The sequence below is a fragment of the Peromyscus maniculatus genome, chromosome X, assembly GCF_049852395.1.
Source record: "Peromyscus maniculatus bairdii isolate BWxNUB_F1_BW_parent chromosome X, HU_Pman_BW_mat_3.1, whole genome shotgun sequence".
Taxonomy (NCBI): Eukaryota; Metazoa; Chordata; class Mammalia; order Rodentia; family Cricetidae; genus Peromyscus; species Peromyscus maniculatus.
The window spans coordinates 12,638,720-12,665,526 of NC_134875.1; the positions used below are offsets into that span (position 1 = coordinate 12,638,720).

Genomic DNA, 26,807 nt, shown 5'->3' on the forward strand with positions numbered 1-26,807 from the left:
ATTCTTCACAGATCTGGAAAGAACAATACTCAACTTCCTATGGAAAAACAAAAAACCTGGAAACAACCTAGATGCCCTTCAACTGAAGAATGGATAAATAAATTGTGGCACATATACACAATGGAATACTACTCAGCAGAGAAAAACAACGACATCACACGGTTTGCAGGCAAATGGATGGATCTAGAAAAAATCATCCTGAGTGAGGTAACCCAGACTCAGAAAGACAAATATGGTATGTACTCACTCATAGGAAGATGCTAGATGTGGAACAAGGATGACTAGACTGCTACTCACATCACCAGTGAGGCTACCTGGAAAACGGGACCCCAAAAAAAGACACGGAGAAATGGACAAGATCTACATGAATAGCCTGGTCATGAGTGGGAACAATGAAGGGCGACAGTCGAGGGAAAGAGTGGGAGATCCTAGCTGGATCAAGAAAAGAGAGGGAGAACAAGGAATAGGAGACCATGGTAAATGAAGACCACATGAGAAGGTGAGAAGGGGAGGAAGCAGAGAGCTAGGGAGGCCCACGAAGATCCACAAAGATACCCCCTCAAAAGACTGCTGGCAATGGTCGCGAGACGGCAGGAACTGACCTACTCTGGTGATGGGATGGCCAGACACCCAAATAGTGGTGCCATAAACCCCATCCAAGGACTGAGGAATATGAAGGCAGACATCCACGGCTGGTCCCCTGGTGGAGCACTGGGAGTCTAATTAGTGAGTAAGAAGAGGATTTATATGAGCGAGAATTGTTGAAGCCAAGGTTGGATAAAGCACCGGGACAAATAACCAAATGAATGGAAGCACAGGATCTATGAACCAAAGGCTGAGGGGCCCCCAACTGGATCAGGCCACCTGAACGGGTGAGACAGCCATTTGGCTTGATCTGTTTGGGAGGCAGCTGTGCATTGGTGCCAGGTCCTGGGCTCGTTGCATGAGTTGGCTGTTTGAATCCTGGGACTTATGCAGGGACACTTGGCTCAGTCTGGGAGGGGGGAATGGACCTGCCTGGACTGAGTCTACCAGGTCAACCCCGGTCCTCGGGGGAGACCTTGATCTGGAGGAGGTGGGAATGGGGGGTGGGCTGGGGGGAGGGGTGGGCGAGAGGGGGAGAACAGGGGATTCTGTGGCTATTATGTTGAACTGAATGGTGTTATAAAATAATAATAATAATAATAATAATAATAATAATAATAATAATAAAAAAAATAGATATAGAAAAAAAAAAGAATATAGGAGTGGACAAAGGAGTCCACTTGTATCATGTCAATGCCAAAGACCTGCCTCATGCACTCAGAGGCCTTACTAAAGACCACAGAGTAGTAATCCTCATAATTTCTCATGATCCTATTCAGCATTTCTGCCCTAGTTGCCAGCTACTTAATCCTATATTTGATGAGCAAGAATCCCACCAAATCAACTACCTTTCTATTGAGTGCATCCTGCAGTGCAAACTCAGGGTAAACTACTTCCATAGCTTACTTTCCAGAGGCCTCAGCAGATGGTGCCTCTATAATGGAACCCTTGGCAGTGGGAGGAGGCTCTCTGAGCACTCTGGGGAGAATTGAGCATTCCTCCAGCAGACACATCCCCTGAGGTGGTGACTGTGGCTTCCACCTTGCCTACCTCATACATGGGGACCTGAGCACCCTCTGGGCTCCTTTCCTGTCTTTGGGCCTGAGGGTGGTCTGGGAGGTTAAAGCTCTGGCTGTTTTCAGTAGGATCCATCTTTAGGTTCCTTTGAAAGAACAGGTACAGATTCACAAACAAGTCACAGCAATTAAGATTGACAGACCTGGGGGAGATAAGGAGAGGGTGAATAAACTCTGAAAGCTATTCTTTGGGCAGCTCTCAAAATGTCTGTTACAGGATTTTTCTTGAGTGGTGCTCTAGGGTCCTGCATGTGCTCTGAGATCCTGAAAAGGATACAGACACTGTGTCTCTGAGATGGAACAGAAGGCAGTGAGAGGTGACTGTATAAGCCATCCCAATTCAGCATGTTCCATTTATCCAAGGATGGGATACCAACATGATCTTCACCTTGATAAATGGAGAAGTCTAAAAATTTTTGTGATTCCAGTGTCCCTTTCCTTAAGGCAAAGTCCTATTTCTGTGAGGTAGAGGAAAATAGAGGTAAGAGGAGAGGATTCTACTAAAGTGCTTGGATTTTCCCACTGTTGGTTGGAGGGCCAATGGGTACTGGGTTCCCTGTGTGGTGGTGGGACTCTCTCATTTTTTGCTTTGAGTCCTGCCACATACCTGATCCTCCCTCTGATGATTTGTCCAAGTGGTTCTTAGAAGATCCTTCTCTTCCCCTAGACAAATTCTTAAAAACAAAATAGAAGTACTAGAATAACAGCCTTGCAGAGAGAGGACTGTGGAAGAGACAGGGTTCAAGTAAAACTTTTGTAGTATCTCTGTCTGTGCTCTGGACTGGATTTTCCTTTGGTTATCCCTGGGTTTCCTTTCTGGACCTTGCTGTATCTTGGAATATCTCTGCCTGTAACTCCCATTCTGGTCTAGTTCCTAGCTTCACAGGAGAAGTGAGTTGTTGCTATACTTGTATCCATTGACCCCTGTGTGGGATATCCAGTGATAACAACATAAGCTAGACTTATCTCTGCTAGGATGGGTGTTCCCTAAATCCACCTAAGTTTTTCTTTAACTGTCCTTCTTGATATTTTCCCTTTACACCAGAATTCATCTCTCCAAAGACTCACACATTTCTTTTTGAGGTACTTTAAGAAATCAAGACACTTAATACCTCTAAGGACTGACACCATCATATAGCCAGACTGTGCTATCATTTTATATTTTGCTTTACTCTTAGTCCTCAAAGAAAGACACAATGATTCCTGTTCTCCATGTGGGTCTCCCTATGCTCAACTGACATCAACACTAGCACTGAGAGATTCTCATCACCCAGAGATGTCTCACCCCAGTTCAAGAAGCCTAAGAGAGACCATCCACAGCATCCATCCAAACAGAGTTCTGCAGGTATCAGAACAGGGGACATACAAGCTTCATGTGGTCCTTGGCTTGTGGGGAGGTTTGTCCTCATCACAGATTCAATTCAAATCCAGGTTGCTCACCTGGATTACTGACAGATTCTGGGTACCTCCTCTGGTAACCTCACGTGGCTCCCTCTGCCTCTCTGCTTCTCTGTCTTAACAAACTCTCCTTCCTTAGAAAGGAGACAGAAGTGTAGGTGGAGCACATCTGTATATACCTGGGAGAGGTTTCTCAAGACTCACAGAAGGAGCAGTTCTCCTGTACTGTCCTAGGAATTCTGAAGGTTTTCCTATTTGCTCTTCAAAAGGCCTCTGATGACCCTCAGATTCATCTTTCAGACAAGGTCACCCTTGATCCCCACCTTACCTCTGAAAGGGAGCTAACAGGTGACATCCTTGGTCTGCAGGCTTCCCCTTAAGCAGGCTGGGCTGACAGTGGGGCCAGTTTTGCATACCTTGAATCAGAGGTCTCGCTGGATTCTACTTCAGGGCCCCAGTATCTCTGCATTTATGAAGCTTTTTTCCCCCAGAACAAGGCCCACTCATCCCTGATATCCTTACAAGCTGTAGCAAAGGTGCACTGAGTCTGATTGTACTCTCCTTAGTGTTTCCAGGGCTGATGAAAGAATGGAGGCCTATGAGCGGTCTGAAGGGCAAGAATCTCATTCCTATAATTAGGAGCCACTCAGTGCCAGGCTGCATCATTTGAAAACTCTCTGTCTACAAAGTATCAGTTAGGCTTCTGCTGTAACCTTGACTTTGATATTGGAGCCGTCTCCTGAACAGTAATCTCATGGACATGGAATGATTTGAGTATTCTAAACAGCAGGAACTTCAAAACATAACTCTTAGTCTCCAAAGTCCCAGGATGTAGATACTTAAGATAGGGGAGGAGCTCATTCCCAAAACTGAGCCTTACTTTGGTTCAGGGTGGAAAAAAGTATACATTGTAATTTCATTATCCCAGCCTGTCTATCTAGGGTAGGGCTTCCACAGCCCACTCAAGATCCATATTTTTACCAACAGACCCCTGCTACTCCTCTTTCTGAAACTCTTAAATGGCTCCTGGTCTCTCCTAGGATAGTGAGAAGAGGTTCATTCCTTCAACTACACCCCAGTTGATTTGTGTTCCCTCTAGATGGAGTGGAATTTCTTCAGTCCACTCTCAGGTGCTACATACACCCTGAAAGCCAAAATCTGGTCTAAAGGGACCTATAAACATCACTTTTCTGTACTGTCCATAATTGCAGACTGGCAAAGAGCTCAGTAGCACCACTGCCCCCATGTTCCCCACATTTGGTGTAGTGTTCAGAGCAGTGGAACAGCTTGAATGTTGGGAGCCTCTGTCTGGAGTGGGCCTTCCTCAGTCCACCCTCTGGCCAAACTTGGACACAAACAGTCTTCATCCTCAAAACCTTCTAAAATGGGTCCTGAGTAGTGTCTCCAAAGACTGACTGAGCAAGGGACTACTGCCTACAAGTAGGAACCCCCTCTTACAATGTTAAATGAAGGGGTGAAACTGCATTATTTGAGGTCCTTCTTTCCCCAAAGAGTTTTTTAGAATTAACCCTAAGTTTTCACCTTGACTCTGAAAGTATGGCATGATCTTTTCCCTTCCAGGAAACTGACAAAATGGCTCTAAGACCCCAAAGTTCCTTGATGTGAATGTGAAAGGATGGGTATGGGTACTATTATCACAAGCCAGCCCTGACGTGTCCTCTAAGCTCTAGGAAGCTCAAAAAATGGCTCTTAGTGTCCCCCAAGTCCCCAGATGCAGAAGGTTAATTCCCACAAATCAGCCTGAGTTTGACACAGAACCCTCAAAAAATACAATGTAGCTTGATTATCCTAGCTTAATTATCTGGATGGGTCTTCAGAGTCCTACTCCAAAGTTCCCATTTTACTCAGAAAATAGCTTGTCCCTTCCTTTGGAAAACTCTGAATCTATTCCTATGGACAGAGTCCCACCCTACCCCCTAGAGGGAGCAGAAGGGGCACACTTCCACAGATGACCCTATTTTGTGTAACACATACAACTAGCTGAATTATATAATTTGAGGTCTCTCTGTCCAGAGTCTAGCTTTCACAGTCCACTCTCAGGTCACACTTTCACCCTACAAATTATACCTCCTCACTTTCTTTCTCTCTGAGAATGTTTGAAAATGGTACTGATGAAAGAGGTTCCAGGAAATGGAAAGGCAAGGGGTTCACAAATACAAGTGGGCTCCACTTGGAACTAGGCTTACCACAGGGGTGAAACTGCATTATTAGGGAACCTTCTATCCTGAAAGAGGTTTTTAGAGTACACCCTAAGAGCTTACCTTCGCTCTGAAAGCACAGCGGTCTCCCAGGAACCTCACAACTGTCTCAAAATCTTCGAAGTTCCCAGGTGCAGATTATAAATTTTATGAACAGAATCATTCCCATAGTCTCGTTTTGGTGTATGTCCCTCAAAAAGACACAATGTAGCTTGATTATCTGGGTCTGCTTATATGGAATGGGGATTCTGATATCCACTCCCAGCTGTCATCTTAAAGTGGCCAACTCCTCTCTGAGAAACACTGAAATGGACAGAAACCCTACCACTCCAGATGGAGGAGAGGAGTTCAATTCTTATAAGTAACTCTATGTTATGCACCATACCAAAATGGAATAACTATATAATAACTAGGGTTTCTCTATCCAGAGCAGAAAAGCATCAAGTGAGTGCTTCTTCTAGAAAGTCAGCTGTTGCTGGAGGGCTTCTCTCCAGGTTCCCCAAGCCCCGCAGTCCCACAATCCACTTATAAAATAATCACTCAGACGCTTATATCACTCATAAACTGTATGGCCGTGGCAGGCTTCTTGCTAACTGTTCTTTTATCTTAAATTAACCCATTTTTATAAATCTATACCTTGCCACGTGGCTGGTGGCTTCCCAGCGTCTTCACAAGCTGCTTCTCCTGGCGGTGGCTGCAGTGTCTCTCCCCTCAGCCTTCCGCTTCCCAGAATTCTCCTCTCTCCTTGTCCCACCTACTTCCTGCCTGGCCACTTGCCAACCAGTGTTTTATTTATATATAGAGCAATATCCACAGCACTTCCCCTTTTCTTCTTTTTTTAAAAAGGAAGGTTTTAACTTTAACATGGTAAAATTACATATAACAAGACAATTACCGAGCAAGAATTATAGTTACAATATTAAAGAAGATGTCCTATCTATCTTATATTTGTGAGTTTAAGGTTTTATATCTAACTTATCTTTTATCATAACTGAGGAAATTACAACTATCTAGTTTTCAACCACATCAAAGACCTGAGAAGGAACATAATGGTCCCTGAGAAATGGTAGATGGATGCAAGCAACTTTCGGGAATCTTGCAAGAGTAGACCAAGACAGCTGGCAGCCTGGACAGTCACCTAATGTTTCTCAGCATTGTTGGTGCATTCAAATTGGCTATAGGCCTAGAGTATCTGACAGACCATTTTCAGAAGCAGGATTTCTGAAAGACCATCTTACCCTGTCTTGGCAGAGTACAGTGGTCGCTTTCCTTGTGTCCCGCTTGTCCAGAAAGGAGAGCATTGCATTTGTACTGTCAGCCATCAAGGCAAGGGCAGTTCTTTGCCCAGTAGGCCATTTTGTGCCAAGAAGACAAACTTCCCAATGGAAATGTCTTAGAAGCCCAACATTCTCTCGGGATCAAATTGGTGCAGCCAGGAGCAATTGTGTCTCACGTCAACAGAATTCTAAGTTATTTAAATGCCATATTCTCCAGGTCTATGAAGTGTTTGAAGATTACCTATCTATCTGAAATATATCTATGTATACCTAGAAGACTTAACTAACATGGCTACAAATATGATTATCATAGATGACTAATTATTAATCTATTTTTAATTATCCATTACAATTTTAAATGAGTTACATAAACATAATACCTCAAACAAGAATAGAAACATATATATAGTATAACAAAATTAACTTAAAGTTTGTATCAATAAACTAAAATTTATACCAATGTAAAACATTTTAAACATGAACTAAAATCTATACCAATGTAAGACATTTCAAACAAGTTTTCTTTAAAAGCAGGTTCATTAATCTACCCTTTTATCTCATCATCTCCACATTCTCCTATATATCTATCTATATCATATCCCCTTTTCTTTTTTAGAAAGAGATCACATTTATAATCAACCTGTTTTAAATAAAAATATTGGTTTTTCTCTGTCCCACACCAGAGGGCTCTTCTGATTTGGGACACAAGAATCTCTTAACCAATTTTTTTTTTTTTAAGCAATATGTCTGGGTTTAGAGGGGGAGTGAGCCAATTCCACCTCTAAAGCCAGCTTGGTATATTTGGGAATTTGGGCGTAGCATCTCTTACTACTTCCTGCTGGAGGGGGGCGCTGTATCTTATGGGGATGCAAAGAAAATTTTTAGGCCTATGGGGTAGTCCGTGAGGCTGTATTGTGTGAACCAGTTGCCTTGAAACCGCTCTGGATGTTGGATCATCTGGGCCGTGGTGTCACCGGAGGCCTTTCAGGGGGTCTTGGCTGGTGAAACCTGATGTATCTTAATCTGGAACAAATCCACAGCCTCTGGCTTTCTGTGGAAACAAAAGCAGAATCTCTTTTCCAAAGCAACATATCCTTAAATCCAAATTTTGAAGTGAAGGTACCTTTAAAATATACATTTTGGCATAACTCAACAGCTTTTGTAATCAAATGTTTTTTTTCAGTTACGAATATCAAAGAGAACATAATCCAGATTCTCTGTGTGGTAGCCATCTTTACGTGGCTTATGTTTTATATTACCTCGAGCCTATTGCTTTAAACTGCATCCTTCTGAGCCTGAAACAGCGCTGTGGCTGCTGGCTCCGCCCAGTTCAGCTTCCCAACATGGCAGTGGTACATTTTACGCCAGCTCTGGGAGTCATCAAGTCTCAGAAATAGTGGGTCTAAGCTTTTATCAAAGCAGCGTGTAGCCCAGAAACCTTTTTTTTTTTTTTTTTTTTTTTTTTTTTTTTTTTTTTTTTTTAAATACTAGTAAAGACTAAATCTACCGCATAGCATAATGTGCCCCTGGCAGATGCCTCATTCCCGCCATAGTGCCGGTGAAACGCACCCGCCAGGAACCCGCCAGTGTTCAAACCTGCGTCTTGCGCTGTCTAGCTGCCCGTATGAGACAAGAAGCAGGAACCTGTTTTTGGCTCTGTTCAGAATTGGTTATTAAATATTCTCAGGTTTAAGGTGGAAACTCGAGCCGTTGGGCGCCATTTGTAGCTGGAGGGCTTCTCTCCAGGTTCCCCAAGCCCCGCAGTCCCACAATCCACTTATAAAATAATCACTCAGACGCTTATATCACTCATAAACTGTATGGCCGTGGCAGGCTTCTTGCTAACTGTTCTTTTATCTTAAATTAACCCATTTTTATAAATCTATACCTTGCCACGTGGCTGGTGGCTTCCCAGCGTCTTCACAAGCTGCTTCTCCTGGCGGTGGCTGCAGTGTCTCTCCCCTCAGCCTTCCGCTTCCCAGAATTCTCCTCTCTCCTTGTCCCACCTACTTCCTGCCTGGCCACTTGCCAACCAGTGTTTTATTTATATATAGAGAAATATCCACAGCAGTCAGCCCTATTTGGTGGGGCCTCAGAAGGGATGCTGCTAGATCCAGGGCTGTCTAGCTAGGATGGGGCTTCTACTACCCACCCTAAGCTTTTGTCTTGACTCTGAAATGATCCAGAACTTCTCTAGAAATCTTGAAAGGTGTCCCCTATTCACAGAATCCTGGGATGGAATAAGGAGATGGGTGGGGGCTTATGCACACACACTGGGTCACATCTTGATGCCAGACTTACTACAGGGGATCAGTGACATTAATTTTGGTCCCTCCATGTGGAATAGAAGCTCTTCAGTCCACCCTAAACCCTTACCTTTATTTCAAGTGACATTGTCACTGTCTAATCTAGGAAACTTAAAACCTGGTTCCCTGCACACAGAAAGGTTAAGTGGGCTATTCATAAAAGAGAGTTTCAGATTGGTACCATGTTTATGAAACATACAGTTCCATTGTTTGGTAGAGCTTTACTTTAGTGGGGCTTCCTCAGGCTGCCCTGTAGCTTTCACTTTGACTTATTCAGGGACACTTGGCTCAGTCTGGGAGGAGGGGACTGGATCTGCCTGGACAGAGTACAGTTCAAAATTCCAAAGTTCAAAGTCTGTTCTCAAACTCAAGACAATCTCTTGTAACACCTTTAAAATCTGAAATCAAATCACATACTTTCAGCATACAATGTCCCAGAGTATGCATTACCATTCCAAAATGGTTGTATAAGGTCACAGTGAGAAAGTACTAGATGAAAGCAAGACTGAAACTGAGCAGGGAACATGTCACTTCTGTGGCTCCAAAGGACTTTAAAGGCTCTACCCTTTCAGCTTTGCTGTCTGCATCATGTTTCTCTCTCTTCCAGTCCTTGTATGTAGCTGTATTTGATAGGCAGGCCACAGCCTTGGCATCTCCAACATCTTGAGGTCTCCAGTGTAATCCAGGCATTACTTTCACAGCTCCATGAAGTAGCCTTTCAGGACTTCATTGTAGGGACCCCTCTGTTACATACCAGGCCTTAGTGACTCTCCTTAACCAAGGTGTATTATTTCACAGCTCCTTTATTCATGTGTCCCTCGCAACTCCAAACCATAACCATGTGGACAACACTGCTAATTGCAATTGCCACTTGAGATGGAGACCAGTCTCCTACATTTGAAGCAACTTTTCTTTATTATTGCTTTTTAAGAGCAGAAAATTTCTCAGGTTTTTCCTCTTTTGCAAGTTGTTGGCTAAGCTGGGTAGGTCGTGCTCTGAGGGTACCACTTCCTTTATTCCTTTTGCACTGAATCTTTCTTTAATCTTTTCATCTTTTTCAGCACAGACCTTGGCTCAAACATTAAATTTTTCTCCTCAAACTGTACAGTTTGTATTTTATTTTGTCCCATTTGGTTTTTCATTGTAAATCTATATAAGGTATTCTTAATAAATAAGGCAGAATCAATATTAGACAGTCTTAAAATATCCTTTACTAAGGAAATTAGGCCTTTATTTTTCAATTTAGTCTCAGACAATTTCTTAGGACAAGAACAAAAAACAGCCACATTTTTTACCAAAAGGTCACGAGAATGGTTTCTGGCCCAGTTGCTAATATTGCTCTCCTCTGAAAGCTCCTGTATCCACATTGTTCTCACAATGAATCTCTTCAAAGATTTTACAAGATTGGCCCATTAAGTCCATTTTCAGTGTTCACCTGCTTTCCTAGTCCAAAGTCCCAAAGTCTTCCACATTTGTCAAAAAACCAGCATTTTCAGACCTTCAACAACAATCACACATTCCTTGAAACATAATTGTCCTAGTAATTTTCTAGTCAATGATAGGATATCATGACCAAGGCAACTTTTAAACAAGTGTTTAATTTGGATTTATGATTACAGAGGTTTATATTTTATGATGATAAAACAAAAGGACAGTCTAGAGCTCACATTATAATCCACAACCATAAAGCAGAGAGAAAGAGGCACACTATCAATGCCACAAGTATTTGAAATGTCAAATCCCACACCCAAAGATATACTTCCTTTAACAAGACCACACCTCCTAATCTTTCCTAAGTAGTTCCACCAACTGGGGACCAAGTACTCTAATATGTTAGCCTATGGCAGCCATTTTCATTCTAGCTAACATATCAAAATACACAAACTTTGGTCACCCCAAATTCTACATTTTAACATGAAAAAATTTTATGAAGTTCTTATGTTAACAGAACAAAGAAAACCATAAGTGTTGATACTTTTTAAATATGTTGATGGATAAATCATGTAGGTGGGTAAGCAGGTAAAATTCTGTGAGGCCTCAAATGCTGCCCAATAACATTCATAATTAGTTTGATTGGTGAACACTAGCATCTATTCATAAATTCCAGGGGTTTTTCCTCTGTTATTCAAAGGATGTTAGAGCTGATGAAAATATAAGCAAGGAATGGCTATTTAAGAAGTTAAAAACTAGCCAAAGATAAATTCTAATAAATGCTATGGGCCTACAGCATTCCTAACTCTCCACATTCCTGGTACTGTAATCAGTCAATCAGTTTTTGCAGGTACAGCTCCTGTTCAGGGATTTACTTTTTTAGAGGGTGGGGAATCTTTTATTTATTTTACTTTTAAATTATTTAATAAATAAGTATTTTTATTGGTAATAGATTCTTCTCTCACACAATACATCTCAACCACAATTTCCCTTCCCTCCACTCCACTCAGCTCACCTCTATCTCCCCTCTCCCTTCACCTACCTCCTCTAGCTGTTTCATTTAGTAACTACCAATAAACTGGATCACTGAATTTGGTAGACTCCTTTCTTTGATCTGTCAGCTTCTTAGTGTAAGTGAATAATTCATTATCTTTTCTCCAAAAGAAAAGTCATATGAGACATGTATTCAAATAGAAACAAACAAAATCAAAAATGAGTTGTAGTGGGATGTTTGCAGCAGAATCCCAATATGCTCATCTTTCTGTATATGTTAATAAATGGTATGCCTCCTAGCTGAGATCTCATTTGTATGATCCCTGGCATGCAAATGGGGCTGCCCTACTGTCCAGATGAAAGTTCTTAGTGGCTCTATTAGCCCAAGAAACTTGTCTGTGTAAGGAGGGAATTTCAATGGGAAATGGACGTGCAAGAAGCATCCACATGTTAGCCTCTGATTTGGCAATAAAACTGGATAAGAGTGATGATGAAATGGAGGATCTAGCTTGCTACTTATGATGTATGTATGGGGGAATGAGAAGTAGACAAAGACACCTTTCAGCCCTCCCAAGGACAAATAGACCTGGATTCATGTCATGCTGGAATTCGTCATGAAATTCTTTGTGCTTTACTTTGGGCAATTTTCAAGCACAAACAATGATTAACCAGAAGCCCTAATAACAGGGAAGTGCAGATGCTTCTCTAAGCTCCTGCAGTGGAGGGATGAGCTCTCATTGGGGTGAGGACTATACATCCTTTTCCCTTAACAGTATAGACAATGTTAAGTGCACTTGAGTATCATGCAGACAATTTTGTTGCTTCTAATGTAGGGAACAATGAGACTTTAGTAGATACTGGAGCTGAGGACACCTTAGTCTACAGCAACTCACAAAAGTGTCAATGGCAATAAGGAATAGTGAATGCCTTAGGAGAAAAACAGTGCAGGTGGAAAAGATTCTTTGGAAGTTAGACATACTATGGCACACGGTGTATATTTTCCTGCAAGGAAACATACTAGGAGTTCCAGGGTGAGGCTACCTTCTTATAAATTATTAGTGTGCAAAATCTCTGAAGATTCTACTCCCATATACAGGCTAGTGCCACAGTATTAATTGAATGCCAGATATATGGATGTAAATGATATGTCCCTGTTGCTGAAGACACCATTCTAATCCCAAAAAGCACCATATAAATATTTGGAAAGATATTGCTAAGGGTTCTGGTCAGCTCTAGACCCTGTGGGTACACACTCAGCATTCCAGGAAAGTTGTATGTCTTAGTGCAGATGTGCCATGAGTACAACTAGACCAACTCAAATTGGATTTAAGGCCTGATCCATGGGATAGAAACCATGTTGGATACTGTAAGCCTAGTCAGTGAGCTATTGCTGGTGAAACCACATGCCCCATCAGGCAGAAATGCTGTGGTATTGCTTTGTTAAATAGGATTTTGAAAATGTCTTTCAATTTGTGTTCTACTCATTTGTGCTTATGCCCATAGATTAATGGTCCTGCTGGCTAGAATGAAGGGGGCTTCTTTATTCAATGGGCAGTGATTATATCACTTTGAAAGGTTCTCTGGGTGATGTTACTTGCTAGCCAATTCAAAGGCTTCTCCTTCAATACTTCTCCTTCTGCCATTCAACCACCTTTCTTGCTGGTCTCCTTGTTGAACCTGTGCCACTGAAGCTAGTCTATTCACAACTTGAGGAATTTTTCTAAGCCAAGACTCCAAATTTTCAGTGACATAGTCCCCTAATTCTCATGATACACAATTACTGACTTTGGGAGACATGAAGATCCCTATGCTACTGTTAGGCCACACTCATTTGTCTACCACAAACCACTGTCTTACCCCCTTTCCATGCCAGCTGCTCAAACCACATTCCTGGAGCCCTTGGTACCCTGTTCCTCTCCCCTACTTTTCTGGTACCTATCTAGCCCTTATACTTCCATGGTTTCTCCTCAAGGGTGAATGATTTTTTCTATTAAATATCCACTCAGCCTGTAAATATGCCTATCCTCACATTAGTAGCCCCGGTAAGGCTAGATCTCTGGGTCTTGTGATGCACAAATCTCCAAGGCCATTTGGGTACTAAAAGGAGTTCAGTGGTCTTTTATTGACCTGCCAATGCTCTGAAGTAAGATGCCCATGAGGGTGCCAAAAGCATGGTCTAAATGAAACACACAATGTATATGCACTTTAGTCAAGAAATTTCTCTTTCTTGGTATTCAGGAGGGCTTTGGAATTCTTTCTATTTTTCTTACAAATTTTAAAAACTAGCACATAATATAAAATACTTTATTAGGAATTTCCATACATATTTTGTGTCTGCTGATTTTCTTCCTGACTATTTTCCTCATCCTCTTCCCCTCCTTTGTCTCTTTCCTCACCTAGAAATCCTCATCCCACTTTCCTGTCATATGTACTCTATTACTACTCTTACCCCTCACTACAGTTTAAGACTTCTTTTTCTCTCTCATGGCTGCCTTTTTTTTTTAAAAAAAAATTATTTTATAATTAACTTAATTTCACATATCAGCCACGGATTCCCCCATCCTCCCTCCTCCCACCCCCCAGTCATATGCCTAATCCACCCCCAATTCCCACCTCCTCCAAGGCAATGTCTCCCCCGGGGAGTCAGCCCAGCCTGGTAGATTCAGTTGAGGCAGGTCCAGTCCCCTTCTCCCTACACCAAGGCTGAGCAAAATGTCCCAGCATAGGCCTCAGGCTCCAAAAAGCCAGTCCATGCACCTAGGACAGGTCCCAGTTCCACTGCCTGGGGGGCTCCTAAATAGTTCAAGCTAATCAACTGTCTCACTTATCCAGAGGGCCTGGTCCAGTTCCATGTGGGCTCCTCAGCCATTGGTTCACAGTTCATGCATTTCCACTAGTTTGGCTATTTGTCCCTGTGCTTTTTCAAATCATGGTCTCAATATCTCTCACTCATACAATCCCTCCTCTCTCTCCCAGAGCTCCACCTGGGGCTCAACCATGGAACTCTGCATCCATTTCCATCAGACACTAGATGAGAGTTCTATCATGACAGCCAGAGTGTTCGACCATCTGATCACCAGAGCAGGTCAGCTCAGGCCCTCTCTTGACCATTGCCAGTAGTCTACAGTGGAGGTATCTTTGAGGATTTCTGGGGAACTCTCTAGCACTCTGCTTCTCCCTGTTCACCTAGGGTCTTCATTCATCATGGTATCTCCCTCCCTGTTCTCCCACTCTGCTCCTAATCCAGCTGGAAATTGGGAATCAACCTCCCTCAAGACCCAGCTATACCATTCTTGGGCATATACCCAAGGAATGCTCAATCACACCACAAGGACACATGTACTAACCAGAACCTGGAAACAACCTAGATGCCCTTCAACTGAAGAATGGATAAAGAAAATGTGGTACATATACACAATGGAGTACTACTCAGCAGAGAAAAACAATGACATCATGAGGTTTGCAGGCAAATGGATGGAACTAGAAAAAATCATCCTGAGTGAGGTAATCCAGACTCAGAAAGACAAACATGGTATGTACTCACTCACAAGTGGATACTAGATGTAAAGCAAAGGATAACCAGACTGCAACTCACAACTGCAAGGAGTCCAGGGAGGCTACCTAGTAAAGAGAACCCTAAGAAAGACACAGGGATCGCCCAGTGACAGAGAAATGGAAGAGATCTACATGAGCAAACTGGGGCTGTGGGTGGGGTAATGGAGGGCAAAGGTCAGGGGAAAGAGAGCTTAGGGGAGTGGGAGGTCATGGCTGCCTTTTGAGTTTCATAACCTATTGACATACATATACACACATATGTAAAAAAGCAAAATGCAGGAATAACATTGTGGTGGTATTGTGTTCCCCAAAATATTGTGTACCTTAATAAACTTATCTGGGGTCAGAGAACAGAAAAGCCACTAGGTAGGCGGTGATAGCACACACCTTTAATCCTGGCATTCCAGAGATAGAAATCCCTCTGGATCTCTGTGAGTTCAAGGCCACATTGGAAACAGCCAAGCATGGTGACACGCCTTTAATCCCAGAAAGCCAGCCTTTAATCCCAGGGAGTGGTGGTAGAAAACAGAAAGATACATAAGGCTTGAGGACCAGAAACTAGGGGCTTTTGGCTGGTTAAGCTTTTGGCTGGTTAAGCATTCAGGCTTTTGAGCAGTAATTCAGCTGAGACCCATTCTGGATGAGGACTCAGAGGCCTCCAGTCTGAAGAGACAAGACCAGCTGAGGATCCGGCGAGGTGAGATAGCTGTGGCTTGTTCTGTCTCTCTGATCTACCAGCATGGACCCCAATAACTGGCCTCGGGTTTGATTTTATCAATAAGAACTTTTAAGATCCTGCTACATAACATATGAAAGGTAGTATTTAGTACGTATCTTTCAAAGTCAGGCTTACTTGCTTTTATATGGAAACAGTTATCAGATGCAACAAAAGAGGTGGCAGCTCTTTAATTATGTGCATGGTGTTTCTTGAGTGAGTACCTCTTCCATTCTTGACAGAGAGTGCTAAACTTTTCTCTTTTGTACAACATAGGTTTACTATTCTTTGGATAATATTGGCACCATGGCAATACTGAGAGGTTCCCTTATGGAGCAAATACAGAGAAAATTTTAACCATTTATTGTTCAGATTAAAATGCTGCCTTTCAGTTTGTTTCATCTCAGTTTTGCTTGTGTCGATAACAGAAGCTTCATAGCTCCCTCCATGTTCAAACTACACAGAAGGAATTTGGGATTCATCACTCAACAAGGTTCTTTTATGAAGAATATATAGGGCCTCATAGCTTAAAGAATTATAATGTGTGTCAATATACAAAATTATACCAGGTTTCATTTCAACTGCTGCTTCCAGAGGAGGCAGCAGAACATCTGATAAAAAAAAGGTACATACAGACCCCAGGGGGTCTCTTCCCAGCACTGTCACTTACCAGGCAGGAATTGGAAAAATTCCCAAGGTTGGGGGGCATGGTGCTCCTCAACTAGGAAGTGATAGAGTCTGTCCTTTAAGGCTGCTGGAATACTTGTCCTGCATTTGAAGGCACTAATACAGTTCCTTAGTGAGAGGAACTATAGTGAAAGGCAGATGACTTATTTTTATTAGAATTTTATTCTACCCCCTTCCTCCCTGGGGCCATGCTGTTGTCCCTGACTGACCTCTAGGATATATCAGAGAACAAGTAGCCCAGTGGGACAGTGGGACACAGTATAGCTAACTAGCCACAATGAAATTTCAGAAATAAAACTCACCAAATCCTTCCTCTTTTTGGATATACATCAAAATCTGGGTTCAAATTAATCACCCCTACAATGATGTTCCTGGAGTTTGAGTCAAGGAGCAGCTTCTCACATCCATCTCTCCCAGAGGCTTTTCCAGGTAAACCACTACTTTCAGTAGCTCACCAATTGTACTGGAGATAACTGAAGTAAGATGTTATCTTAGGATTGAAGAGATGATCAGAGTGTAAAAGTACTAAACGCTCCAGTCTGACAATTTGAGTTATATCCCTCAAAACCACATAAAGTGTGAAGTTCAATACAGTCCAACTGAACTCCTTCCACTCCTTTATTGAGGTGTGAGGTAGAGGAAAATTTGGTCAGAATCTCTGAGGACTGCTAGCCTGGAGTAAAAAGTACAGCAACAGAAACAAGAGAGATTGAAGCATTAATCTAATTAATCTTATTAATAAAAACTAGGAGTCAGATATTGGGGGTAAAAACCTGAAAGATCAGAGAAGCAGGAGAGCACCCACAGTCCCCTCCTCTTCATTACTCCAATCCCAAAGTGCAGAGATAGTATCTTAATACTTCCTGTTCCTCTCGTTAGAGTCCTCCAAACCTCTATGGTTGGCTAGTGGCAAGCTCTGCCCTCTGACTCCAAGTAAGCTTTATTTTGTCAGGACACAATCAAAATATCACACAAGAGGTCCTGCTTCAACATGGTAGAAGGCAAGAAACAATGTGAAAGTAGTTTTCTGCTGCCCACACCTGTACAGTGTTATGCATGCATTGACCTCACATTGATATACACACAAATAATTCTTTTTTCAATTTAACTTCACCTAGGGCTAGAGAGCTTTGGTAATTCAGAGCACTTGCTGCTCTCTTGGTATACCCAAGCTTGTTTTCAGTACTCGCAGGCTAACATTCTAATTCTACTTCCAAAGGATCTGGCACCTACTTCTGGCCACCCTAGGCACCAGGTATGTATGTATGTATATACACCTCACTTACTTACATGCAGGAAAAACACTGATACACGTAAGAAATATTGAAAGTAATCTTAAGAGGCCCTGTCTAGAAGTTCTAGGCCTTCCTTTTCCATGATTCCCCCACGTGTGTTAGGAACCTTCTGTAGAGCGTAGCAGTAAACCTTGGAGTGCATGAGATGTATTCAATTGCAATTCCTATTTTTGTTCCAGGACAGGATTCTCCTAATTTTTTAGTTTTGTGTTTTGATGTAATGGGACTACAATCTTCCTGATTTCAAGTGACATAAAAGTATTTGACCACTGAATGACAATCTCAGGCTGATCCCTCTCTGCTGAAGTTCGCTGACAACAGGGACTGCTCAGAGTAGTTTTCCCTTCTCTCATCCCTAAGGCAGCCAACATCTCTTGAAGGTCTGGCCTTAGCTACTTCACACTTTAATTACAATCAATTCCCTCAGCCTTCCAAGTTGCCTTGGTTTAAGGCATGCTGGACTTCTGACCCCAGAAGAGTCCTTTGCAGCCCTTCTGTACTGGGGTTTGTGGTCTAAAAAGATTTCTGTCTTCCCCACAGGGCTGTGGCTCCTGCACTCACCCCATCTACAAGACAGCATGGATCTGGCTTCTTCTATGTACCAATTATCCATGGGTAGAGAGGGATTTGGCTTCTTCATCTCACTGCTAACACAGGACTTTGCAAAGATCAGGTCCTCAGTGAAGGTTTTAGGAAGAGATTCCATTTAGCTTACTTTAGTTTTAGTTTTAATTAGTTAACCCAAATGAGAGACTAAACATAGTAACACAATCAAAAATTAATTTTATTCTGTTCTTTATGTTAATGCCAATTTCTTTTCCAACACCCAGGAAATTCCAACTTTAATGCTATTTTAGCTTATGACATACTATATATTAGAAAACATTTGTGTTTGTTTTCAAGATAACAAAATTCTCCTAACTTGGACCAACAACAGATACATTAGTAATGTCATTTGTAACCTTAAAAATCTCAAGCAAATGAATCTTGTAGTAAAAGTAACAAAATCTTATAATGAGCCTCCTCAAGTCACTCAAACAGAAGAGTAAGAAAGGAATGATTTACACTCTCTCCCACCAGTCCACTAGTTACTTCACCCCTCTGCCTGACCTGATGTGGATTAGAAACTGCTAGTAGAGTAGAACTTTTGCTGGTCAGAGCAGTGTTATCTATCATCTGCTGGCCTACTCTGGCCTAGGCCCGCTCTTGCTCCTCCCTCAAAGCCTCTGCATACTTTTCAGAGTAGGATCTAGGATCCTGCTTAACAATGCTGGCATAAAATTCCAAGACCTTCATCTTGGTGGTTTCAGCATAGGCCCTTGGGCCCCACAGGAACTCATAGCGAGGAGGATGGCTGTTGGGCACCTGCCTGTATTCCACATACCCTTCCTGCACAAAATCCTCAGTGATGAGACTCTTGGGCTCCCCAAATATGAAATGATCCATATCAGCATACAGCCCTAGGCTATTCAACACATCCCAGAACACCTCCTCACTGACACAATTGTCCTCTATGAAGATGATGCACAGTACAATTATAACCAGCCCTGTCTTGGGTACACCTAGAACCCCATGCATCAACCCATCATAGGTGATCCCCAGGGCAGGGAAAAGGAAATAGGAGTGGACAAATGGGTCCACTTCCATCATGTCAATACCAAAGATCAACTTCATGCACTCAGAGGCCTTACTAAAGATCACAGGATAGTACTCCTCATAATCTCTCATGGCCCTCTGCATCATTTCTGACTTGGTGGCTAGCTCCATCCTTCGAAACTTGGTGAGCAGGAATCTCACCAAAGCAACTATCCTTCCATTTAGTACAGCCTGTGGGGGAAACTCGGGCTCAGCCACCTCCCCTTCTGGGTTTCCAGAGGCCTCAGCAGATGATGCCCCTCCCATGACAGTGGGAGGAGAGGAGGCTCTTTGAGCACTCTGGGGAGAGCTGAGCATTCCTCCAGCAGACATATCCCCTGGGGTGGTGGCAGTGGCCTCTGCCTCTCTAGCCTCAGCTATGGGGACCTGAGCACTCTCCAGGCCCCTTGCCTCCCTTTGGGCCTGAGGGCTGACTGGGAGGTTGAAGCTCTGGCTGTTCTCAGTAGGATCCATCTTGAGATTCCTTGGCAACAGCAGGCAGGAAACCACACAGGTCACAGGGATGAAGACTCAGAAGCCTGAGAAAGAAAGGAAACATGTAAGGGGACTCTAACTCTGTCCCTGGGGCAGCTCTTAAGCAAAGCTTGTTACAGGAGTTTGCTTGGGTGATACTCTAATGCCAAAGGACTATGGTGCTGCATGCACCCCTAAATGACTGAAAGGGGAAAAGACTCAGGTTCTCCAGGCACAACACTCATCTTGCCTGAGGCAAATATCCAGAAGTTCTGTATCTCTGAGATGCAACCAAAGAAAGTAAGTGTGCCTCAAACCTCCTTATACCAGGTACTGAGAAAGTACAAAAGGTACCCCAAATCAGTATGACATGATTTTCCTGCATATGAGACCAGCCTGATCTTCACCTAGATAAATGTGTAAAGGAGGAGGTTTTTCCATGTGACCTCCATGTCTTCATTCCTTAAGGCATGGCTCTGTGTTTTATGACACAGTGGGAGGAAGTTGTGAAGGGAGGGAATCCTCCCCAAGTGCCTAGGTTTTCTCATTGCTGAAAGGAGGGTAGGGAGGTATTTAATCTCTGTGTTGGTCTGATGGGACTCTCTCAGGTCTCACCTTCATACTGATGTACCTGACCCCGCCCCCACCATGACTTGAGTCAAGCTGTTATTAATAGGTCCTTCAGCTCCTTTAGATTAATGCCTGAAAATAAGACAGGGAGTTCAGACTGATGACCCTGCAGAGAACTTTTGTGGAGAAAGCAGTGCAGGGAAGACTTTTTTGGGACCCATGTCTGTGCTATGTGCTGGAGTTTCTTCCAATCATCCTCTGAGGTCCTGACTAGAACTTGCTAGATCCTGGAAGCCCTGAGGTTAACCAAGGTCTCCCATTCTGGTCAAATTCTTCACCTCCCTGAGATCTTTAAAGCCCTGTAGAGCAGAAGGATTCAGTATGGATCCCCTTTGAGGTCTATATCAGAAGTCAAGGGAAAATGTACTGTATAGACTATGGATGTCCTGGGATCATGTTTCAGAGGCATTAAGTGGCTTGTTTACCTAAACTGTATCAGGCATGAGGTGAGAGTTTAGGGGTAGATAAGGTCTGAGGTAAAGGAAAAATCTCAAGGATAGGTAAGATGAACTTCAGGTGAACTTAGGGAACCCATGTCTCAGCAGAGATGAGCCCAGGTCATGTGGTCACTACCAGAGACCCCACATAGGAGTGGATGAGATATGTTACCAGCTCACTTCTCCATATGTAGATATCTCCTCAGAACTGACATTAATCCTAGGATCAAGTACATTTACAAAAGAACTATCACCAGTAGGCATGCACTTAAGCTTAAGCCCTCAACCCTAGCTACCCATCCAGGGATCTCCAGGCATAAGAACTGAACCATACAGACTGTGGTCCTTTGTTAGCAGATGTAGGGGTTCTTCACACCATTAGTCCTCACCATATTTCTCACCTGGATTCCCGGCAGATAATGGACACCTCCCTCTGGTAATCTCAGGTGGTTCCACTGCTGCTTTGGAGATACCACACACTGTACAGGTTTACTTTCCTGAGGAGAAAAAAGAAGTGAGGATAAATCCAATCTTGAGACCCCTGGGAATTTATCAAGACAGGTGGAATGAGGAAGATTCTTCTTTTGTCTTAAGGGTTCTGGAGATTTTCCAAATTCTCCTTATAAGGCCTTTGCTGATCTTTAGATCTATCATTCAGGCCCATGCCAAACATGATCCCCACCTAACCCCCTGAACAGGAAGTAAGAGGTGACATTTTTGGTCCAATGTCTTCCACAGAACCAGTCTAGGCTGACAGTGTGTAGGGGGTGTGCAACTTTTTCATGTATAATATCAGAGGTCCACTTGCTACTCCTTCAGAGCCCTGGTACCATACTTCTCCAGATCTAAGGCCTTACTCCTCAGAAGTACTCTGCCCTCACATCCTACAGGGTACTTGAATCTTATTACTCTTGCTTGGGCCTGTCAGTGCTTAGGAGAGAATGGAGGCCCACCAATGATCTAAACAAAGGGCAAGATTCTCTTTTAAACATTTGGGCCTCACTTGGTACCAGAATGCATTAAATGGGATGTAGCTGGAGTTTTCTCCAGTCCCACCTGGGCCCACAGCCACTCAGATCCAAATAAAGACACAGATGCTTATATTATTTAAACTGTTTGGCCTAATGGCTCAGGCTTCTTGCTATCTAGTTCTTATATCTTAAATTAACCCATTCATATTAACCTATAAGTTGTTACGTGGTTTGTGGCTCACCAGTACTTTATATCTTACTTATCATGGCGGCTAGCAGAGTCTCTTGACTCAGCCTTCCACTTCCCAGAATTCTCCTCTCTCTTTTTTCTGCCTATACTTCCTGCCTGGCTACTGGCCAATCAGTACTTTATTCATTAACCAATCAGAGCAACAGATATCCACAGCACTGAGACACCTCCATCTGGAAAGTGTTTCTTTGGTGCAGTTTCTGCTGTCTCTTGTATTGATAATTTGGCTGTCTCCCCGCCAGGAACCTCATGCCGGGTAGAGCAGGGACCTGTTGCAAATTAGGAGGGCTCATTCCTGCAAGTCATCACTAAGGCATCCTCTGAGCATCAGAAATTCGACACAACACATGGCTCTAAATCCCCCCAAATCCCAGGAAGCAGTTACTGAAGATAGGGGAGGGGCTTCTTCCCATAAATCAGCTTTAGTTTGTAACAATATGGTCAAAAGTATACAATGTAGCTTTTTTATCTTAGCCTATCTGGCGAGGGGTTTCTCAAACTACTCCCATCTTGACTTACAGATCCTGGACCCCTCCTCTTTCTGGAGTCTCCTGTGCACTGACTCATTGGAGAGTGTGAAGAAGTAACTAGTTCCCCAAGAACACTCCCAATCAAATTACAGTTTGAGTTTGCTCTAGTTCAGTGGTTCTCAGCCTCCCTAATGCTATGACCCTTTAATACTATTCCTCATGTTGTGGTAACCCTCAACCACAAAATTACTTTTGTTGCTACTTCATAACTGTAATTTTGCTACTGTTACAAATTGTAACCTATACTTTCAAGTGGTTTTAGGTGACCTTTGTGAAAGGGTCTTTTGATTATCAACCTTGCAAAAGCACAGGTTGAGAAGCACAGAACTAGAGCCCCCACTACACACACACACACACACACACACACACACACACATACACGGTAAGCGAAAGTGAAGTTACCATATATCTAAAGGGACCTCTAAGTATCCTCTGTATTTTTGTACAGTGAGCACATGAGCAAAGGGCTTATTACTAAAAGTGGATCACCATTTGGTGTACTACTCATCACAGGGATACAGATTTAATATTGTGGGAGCCTCTATCTGAATGGGGGTTTTCTAAATCTACTTTCCAGTCAGACTTTAATCCTGGACAAGAGACGACTTTTTCCTCTTAACCCTGACAATGCGCCTGTGCAGTCCCCAAGGACAGGCTGAAAACATGGCTTGTGCCTACAAGAAGGCCCCACATAGTACCATACTAACAAAAGGTATCAGACTACATTACTTGAGGTCCTTTAATTCCCCAAAGAGGATTTTTGAGCCCACCCTCAGTTCTCACCTGGGTTCTGAAAGCACGAAAACAAGGCGAGGCTGTCCCTCTTCCAGGAACCTCACAAAATGGCTCTGAGCTTCCCAAGTCCCCGGAAGCAGAAAGTGCTGACTGGACCCGCCTTTCAGAAACCTCACAAAATGGCTCTGAGCCTCCCAAATACCCGGATGCAGAAAATGCTGACTGGAATTCCGCCTTCCAGGGACATCACAAAATGGCTTTGAGCCTTTGAAATCCCAGGTTTCAGAAAACGCTGAGGACTTGCCACTTCCAGGACACTCATAAAATGGATCTGAGTCCCTTAAGTCCCCAGACGCAAAAAGTGCTAAGTGTACTTACCTCTTCCACGACCCTCACAAAAGGGTTTTGAGTTCCCCAAGTTCCTGGATGCAGAAAACCTGGTGTGCTGGCTCTGAATTGCCTAAATCCCCAGTTGTAAAAGGCACTGAGTGTACTTCACCCTTCCAGGAGCCTCGCAAAATGGCTCTGAGTCACTAAACTACCAGGATGTGGATGTGAAACAGTGGGGAGGGGATCATTTCCACAAATCAGCACTGAGGAATCTTCTAGCCTCTGGGAACCTTACAAAACGGCTGAGTCATTCAAGTCCCCGGATGCAGATGCAGAGGTTTAGGTGTCCACACATTGCCAGAACTCAGTCTCGATTTTATGAAAGACCCTCAGAATGACACAATGTTGTTTGATTATCAAGACCTTTTTTTTTTTTTTTTTTTTATCTAGAATGGACTTCTGATATCCACAGCCAGCTTCCAACTGGACTCAGAAAAATCACATTGTCCTCTTCTCCCTGGGAAACTGAAATAGCTCTTATGAGCAGAATCTCCCCACCCGCCCTGAGGGAAAGGAAAGGGATCCTCTCAACAAGTCAGTCCAGTTTAGAGTAGTGCATATCACCCTGGGATACTATCTTGTCTCTCTATCCAGAGTGGAGCTTCCACATTCCACTCTCAGGTCCTGCTTTCAGTCTGCAAGTTAGGCAACGGCCCTTCCCTCCGGGAATGACAGAAAATAGTGCCTATTCAAAAGTCCCAGCAATGAAAGCAGAAGGGCCTCATTTTTCTATGTTTGTGCCACTGAAATCTAGACTGATCCTGGGCATGACACTGAGTTATGTGGGGACCTCCTGTTCTTAAAGGGCTTTTGTAATCCACTTAAGCAGCTCTCACTTATTGAAAATATGATACAGAATGGCTGTCTCTTGTCCAGGAACCTCACAAGATGATCCTTTATCTCCTAAGCCCTTACATGTGGGTATGGTATAGTGGGGAGAGGGCTAATTCGTAAATTTAACACTCAGGCATCCCTCAAACTCAAGCTAACTAAAAAAAATGGTTAGAAGTTTCCAAAGTTATCTTATGAGGATATAGAAAAACATCAAGTGAGTGCTTCTTCTGGAAGGTCAGCCCTTTTTGGTGGACCCTCAGAAGGGATGCTGCTACCCACCCTCAGCTTTTGTCTTGACTCTGAAATAATCCAGGCCATCCCCTCTCTAGAAATCTTGAAAGGTGTCCCCTATTTACAGAATCCTGGGATGGAATAAGGAGATGGGTGGGGGCTTATGCACACACACTGGGTCACATCTTGATGCCAGACTTACTACAGGGGATCAGTGACATTAATTTTGGTCCCTCCATGTGGAATAGAAGCTCTTCAGTCCACCCTAAACCCTTACCTTTATTTCAAGTGACATTGTCACTGTCTAATCTAGGAAGCTTAAAACCTGGTTCCCTGCACACAGAAAGGTTAAGTGGGCTATTCATAAAAGAGAGTTTCAGATTGGTACCATGTTTATGAAACATACAGTTCCATTGTTTGGTAGAGCTTTACTTTAGTGGGGCTTCCTCAGGCTGCTCTGTAGCTTTCACTTTGACTCTGAAAGGACTCAGGCCCTCAGCACACCATGGACCTTAGAGCTTAGCTCTCACTCCCACAGTCTACAAATGGAGTTGTAGGGGAGAGGCCGATGTGTACATTTGAAACCCATTTTGTGAAGTCTGGAAAACATGGCTACAGCCACATTATTTGGTGTCAGAATATGTGGGCTGGGGCTCTCTGGTCCATTCTGGGATATCTCCTTGACTCTTGAAAGTGCCCAGGCCCCTTCTGTTCCATATAACTGAAATGCTCACTTTTGATTAATATTCTCACTTCCATGAACCTGTGAGGCCTCATTCAGTGTCCACCTTGATTGAAAGCCTGCTCAAGTCCACCCTGACTTGACAGAAGTTTTGGAACAGGATATTTCCCACTATATCCAATTAACATATTTCATTCTGTGGCCCACACTAGTCCAATCCCAGTGAACTTTGGAGATTTCCTCACCTGGTGTTTTCATGTGCAAATGTTTTCTTCTCAAGAAGTGAAACATGGAAAAAGCCCCTGCACATCTGTGACAATACTGTTTCATCCCAGGTTCCTTAACTTCCTTCCTGCTCTTTGCATAAGCTGATTTCCTCAAGAAGGCCTTAGAATTCATTATTTGTTTTGACTAATATTTCCTTCCAGAACTTAGTAAGTCTTCTTACTTTCGAAAAAATAAAGTCAGAGCTCAGCAACTTCTGAGAAAGTGGTTCCATCCATGACCATACAAAGTAGCTAGTATCCCTCTACCACCACACCAAACAATGCCCTGTTCTGTTTCCTTCATCCACAGGCCACACTAACTATCTAAAATTGTTTCATTTATTCCATGTTCAACTTTACTGTGCCAGAAGTAAACTCTTAGTCACTGGATGATTGTTCTGCATCATTTGGAATTTAAACTATGTCAGTACAATAAACTCAGAAACAATGGCAAACATACTAAGCAGAGAAACTGTGACTCTGGACCCTCAATCCCCACAGAGCAGAACACAGATGCAGGAAAATCTCCTCCATTTCTAACAGAAGCCCCCTTAAAACACTCACCTCTGGGCTGTGGTAGAGGATGTCTCTTGCTTTATGCAGCCATATTCTCATCTAATTTAAGGTGCCCGAAGCAGCTCCTCCAACATATATTTGGAAACAATGTTGCTTCCATGAGTAACTGGCTGGAATTCACATTTCCATTCCTAGGGATCCTGTACCCAGCTTTTCTCACAGCACTGCATTCCGGCCAAATTAGTCCTTATTTTCTTTTAATCCTGAAACATGAATAAAAACATGTGTTTGGCAAGTGATTTAATCTATATTTTCATTCAATTTTGATCAAAGAGACATGTCAAAGCATAATGGTCTCTTCTGGTCACTGGATGGATACAGATATATTTTGTCCAACTGTTGTTAGGACAAGAATTGTTGAAGGATTCATAAGAAGGAAGTGGATGGCCATCATCTGTACAAACCAATGACCATTCATTCTTGTCTACATCTGGCTAATTCATTCAGTTTTCATACCTGAAACTCATTGATCAGAACTTTGCACTCCCTTATCACATGACACATCTGTCCTCTGCAAACTTTGGGAGACTATGGTGCAGTGTGTCCTCCACTCTTAGCTACTTCTTATAGCTGGGTATTTGGGTGACTCAAGAGGAAGCTCTTATGCATTGAGATGACAGAGCTTCCAA

General features: G+C 43.0%; 1 protein-coding gene and 1 non-coding gene across 3 annotated transcripts; both read right to left on the reverse strand.

Moving 5' to 3' along the window:
- Nucleotides 1-15,704: 15,704 nt before the first annotated feature.
- LOC121825953 (U6atac minor spliceosomal RNA) lies at nt 15,705-15,829 on the reverse strand. Its single transcript, XR_006068314.1, has one exon. It is a non-coding gene; the product is annotated as a U6atac minor spliceosomal RNA (small nuclear RNA).
- A 2,474-nt stretch (nt 15,830-18,303) lies between these two features.
- On the reverse strand, nt 18,304-23,749 carry LOC102914724 (melanoma-associated antigen 10-like). Of its 2 annotated transcripts, none has more exons than XM_042269387.2 (3): nt 23,578-23,749; nt 21,115-21,210; nt 18,304-19,711 (listed from the first exon to the last, which is right to left on the reverse strand). In XM_042269387.2, exon 3 carries the CDS (start codon nt 19,644-19,646, stop codon nt 18,732-18,734), a length of 915 nt encoding a protein of 304 aa, XP_042125321.1. In that variant the 5' UTR covers nt 19,647-19,711; nt 21,115-21,210; nt 23,578-23,749; the 3' UTR covers nt 18,304-18,731. The 2 variants fall into 2 exon arrangements, with proteins under 2 accessions (XP_042125321.1, XP_076417628.1); XM_076561513.1 differs by lacking the exon at nt 23,578-23,749 and adding an exon at nt 23,248-23,383.
- Between the last annotated feature and the right edge of the window lie 3,058 nt (nt 23,750-26,807).

Excerpts from the sequence above, each read along its gene's own strand:
- LOC102914724 (XM_042269387.2), bottom strand. The coding sequence starts at position 19,646 with ATGGATCCTACTGAGAACAGCCAGAGCTTCAACCTCCCAGTCAGCCCT.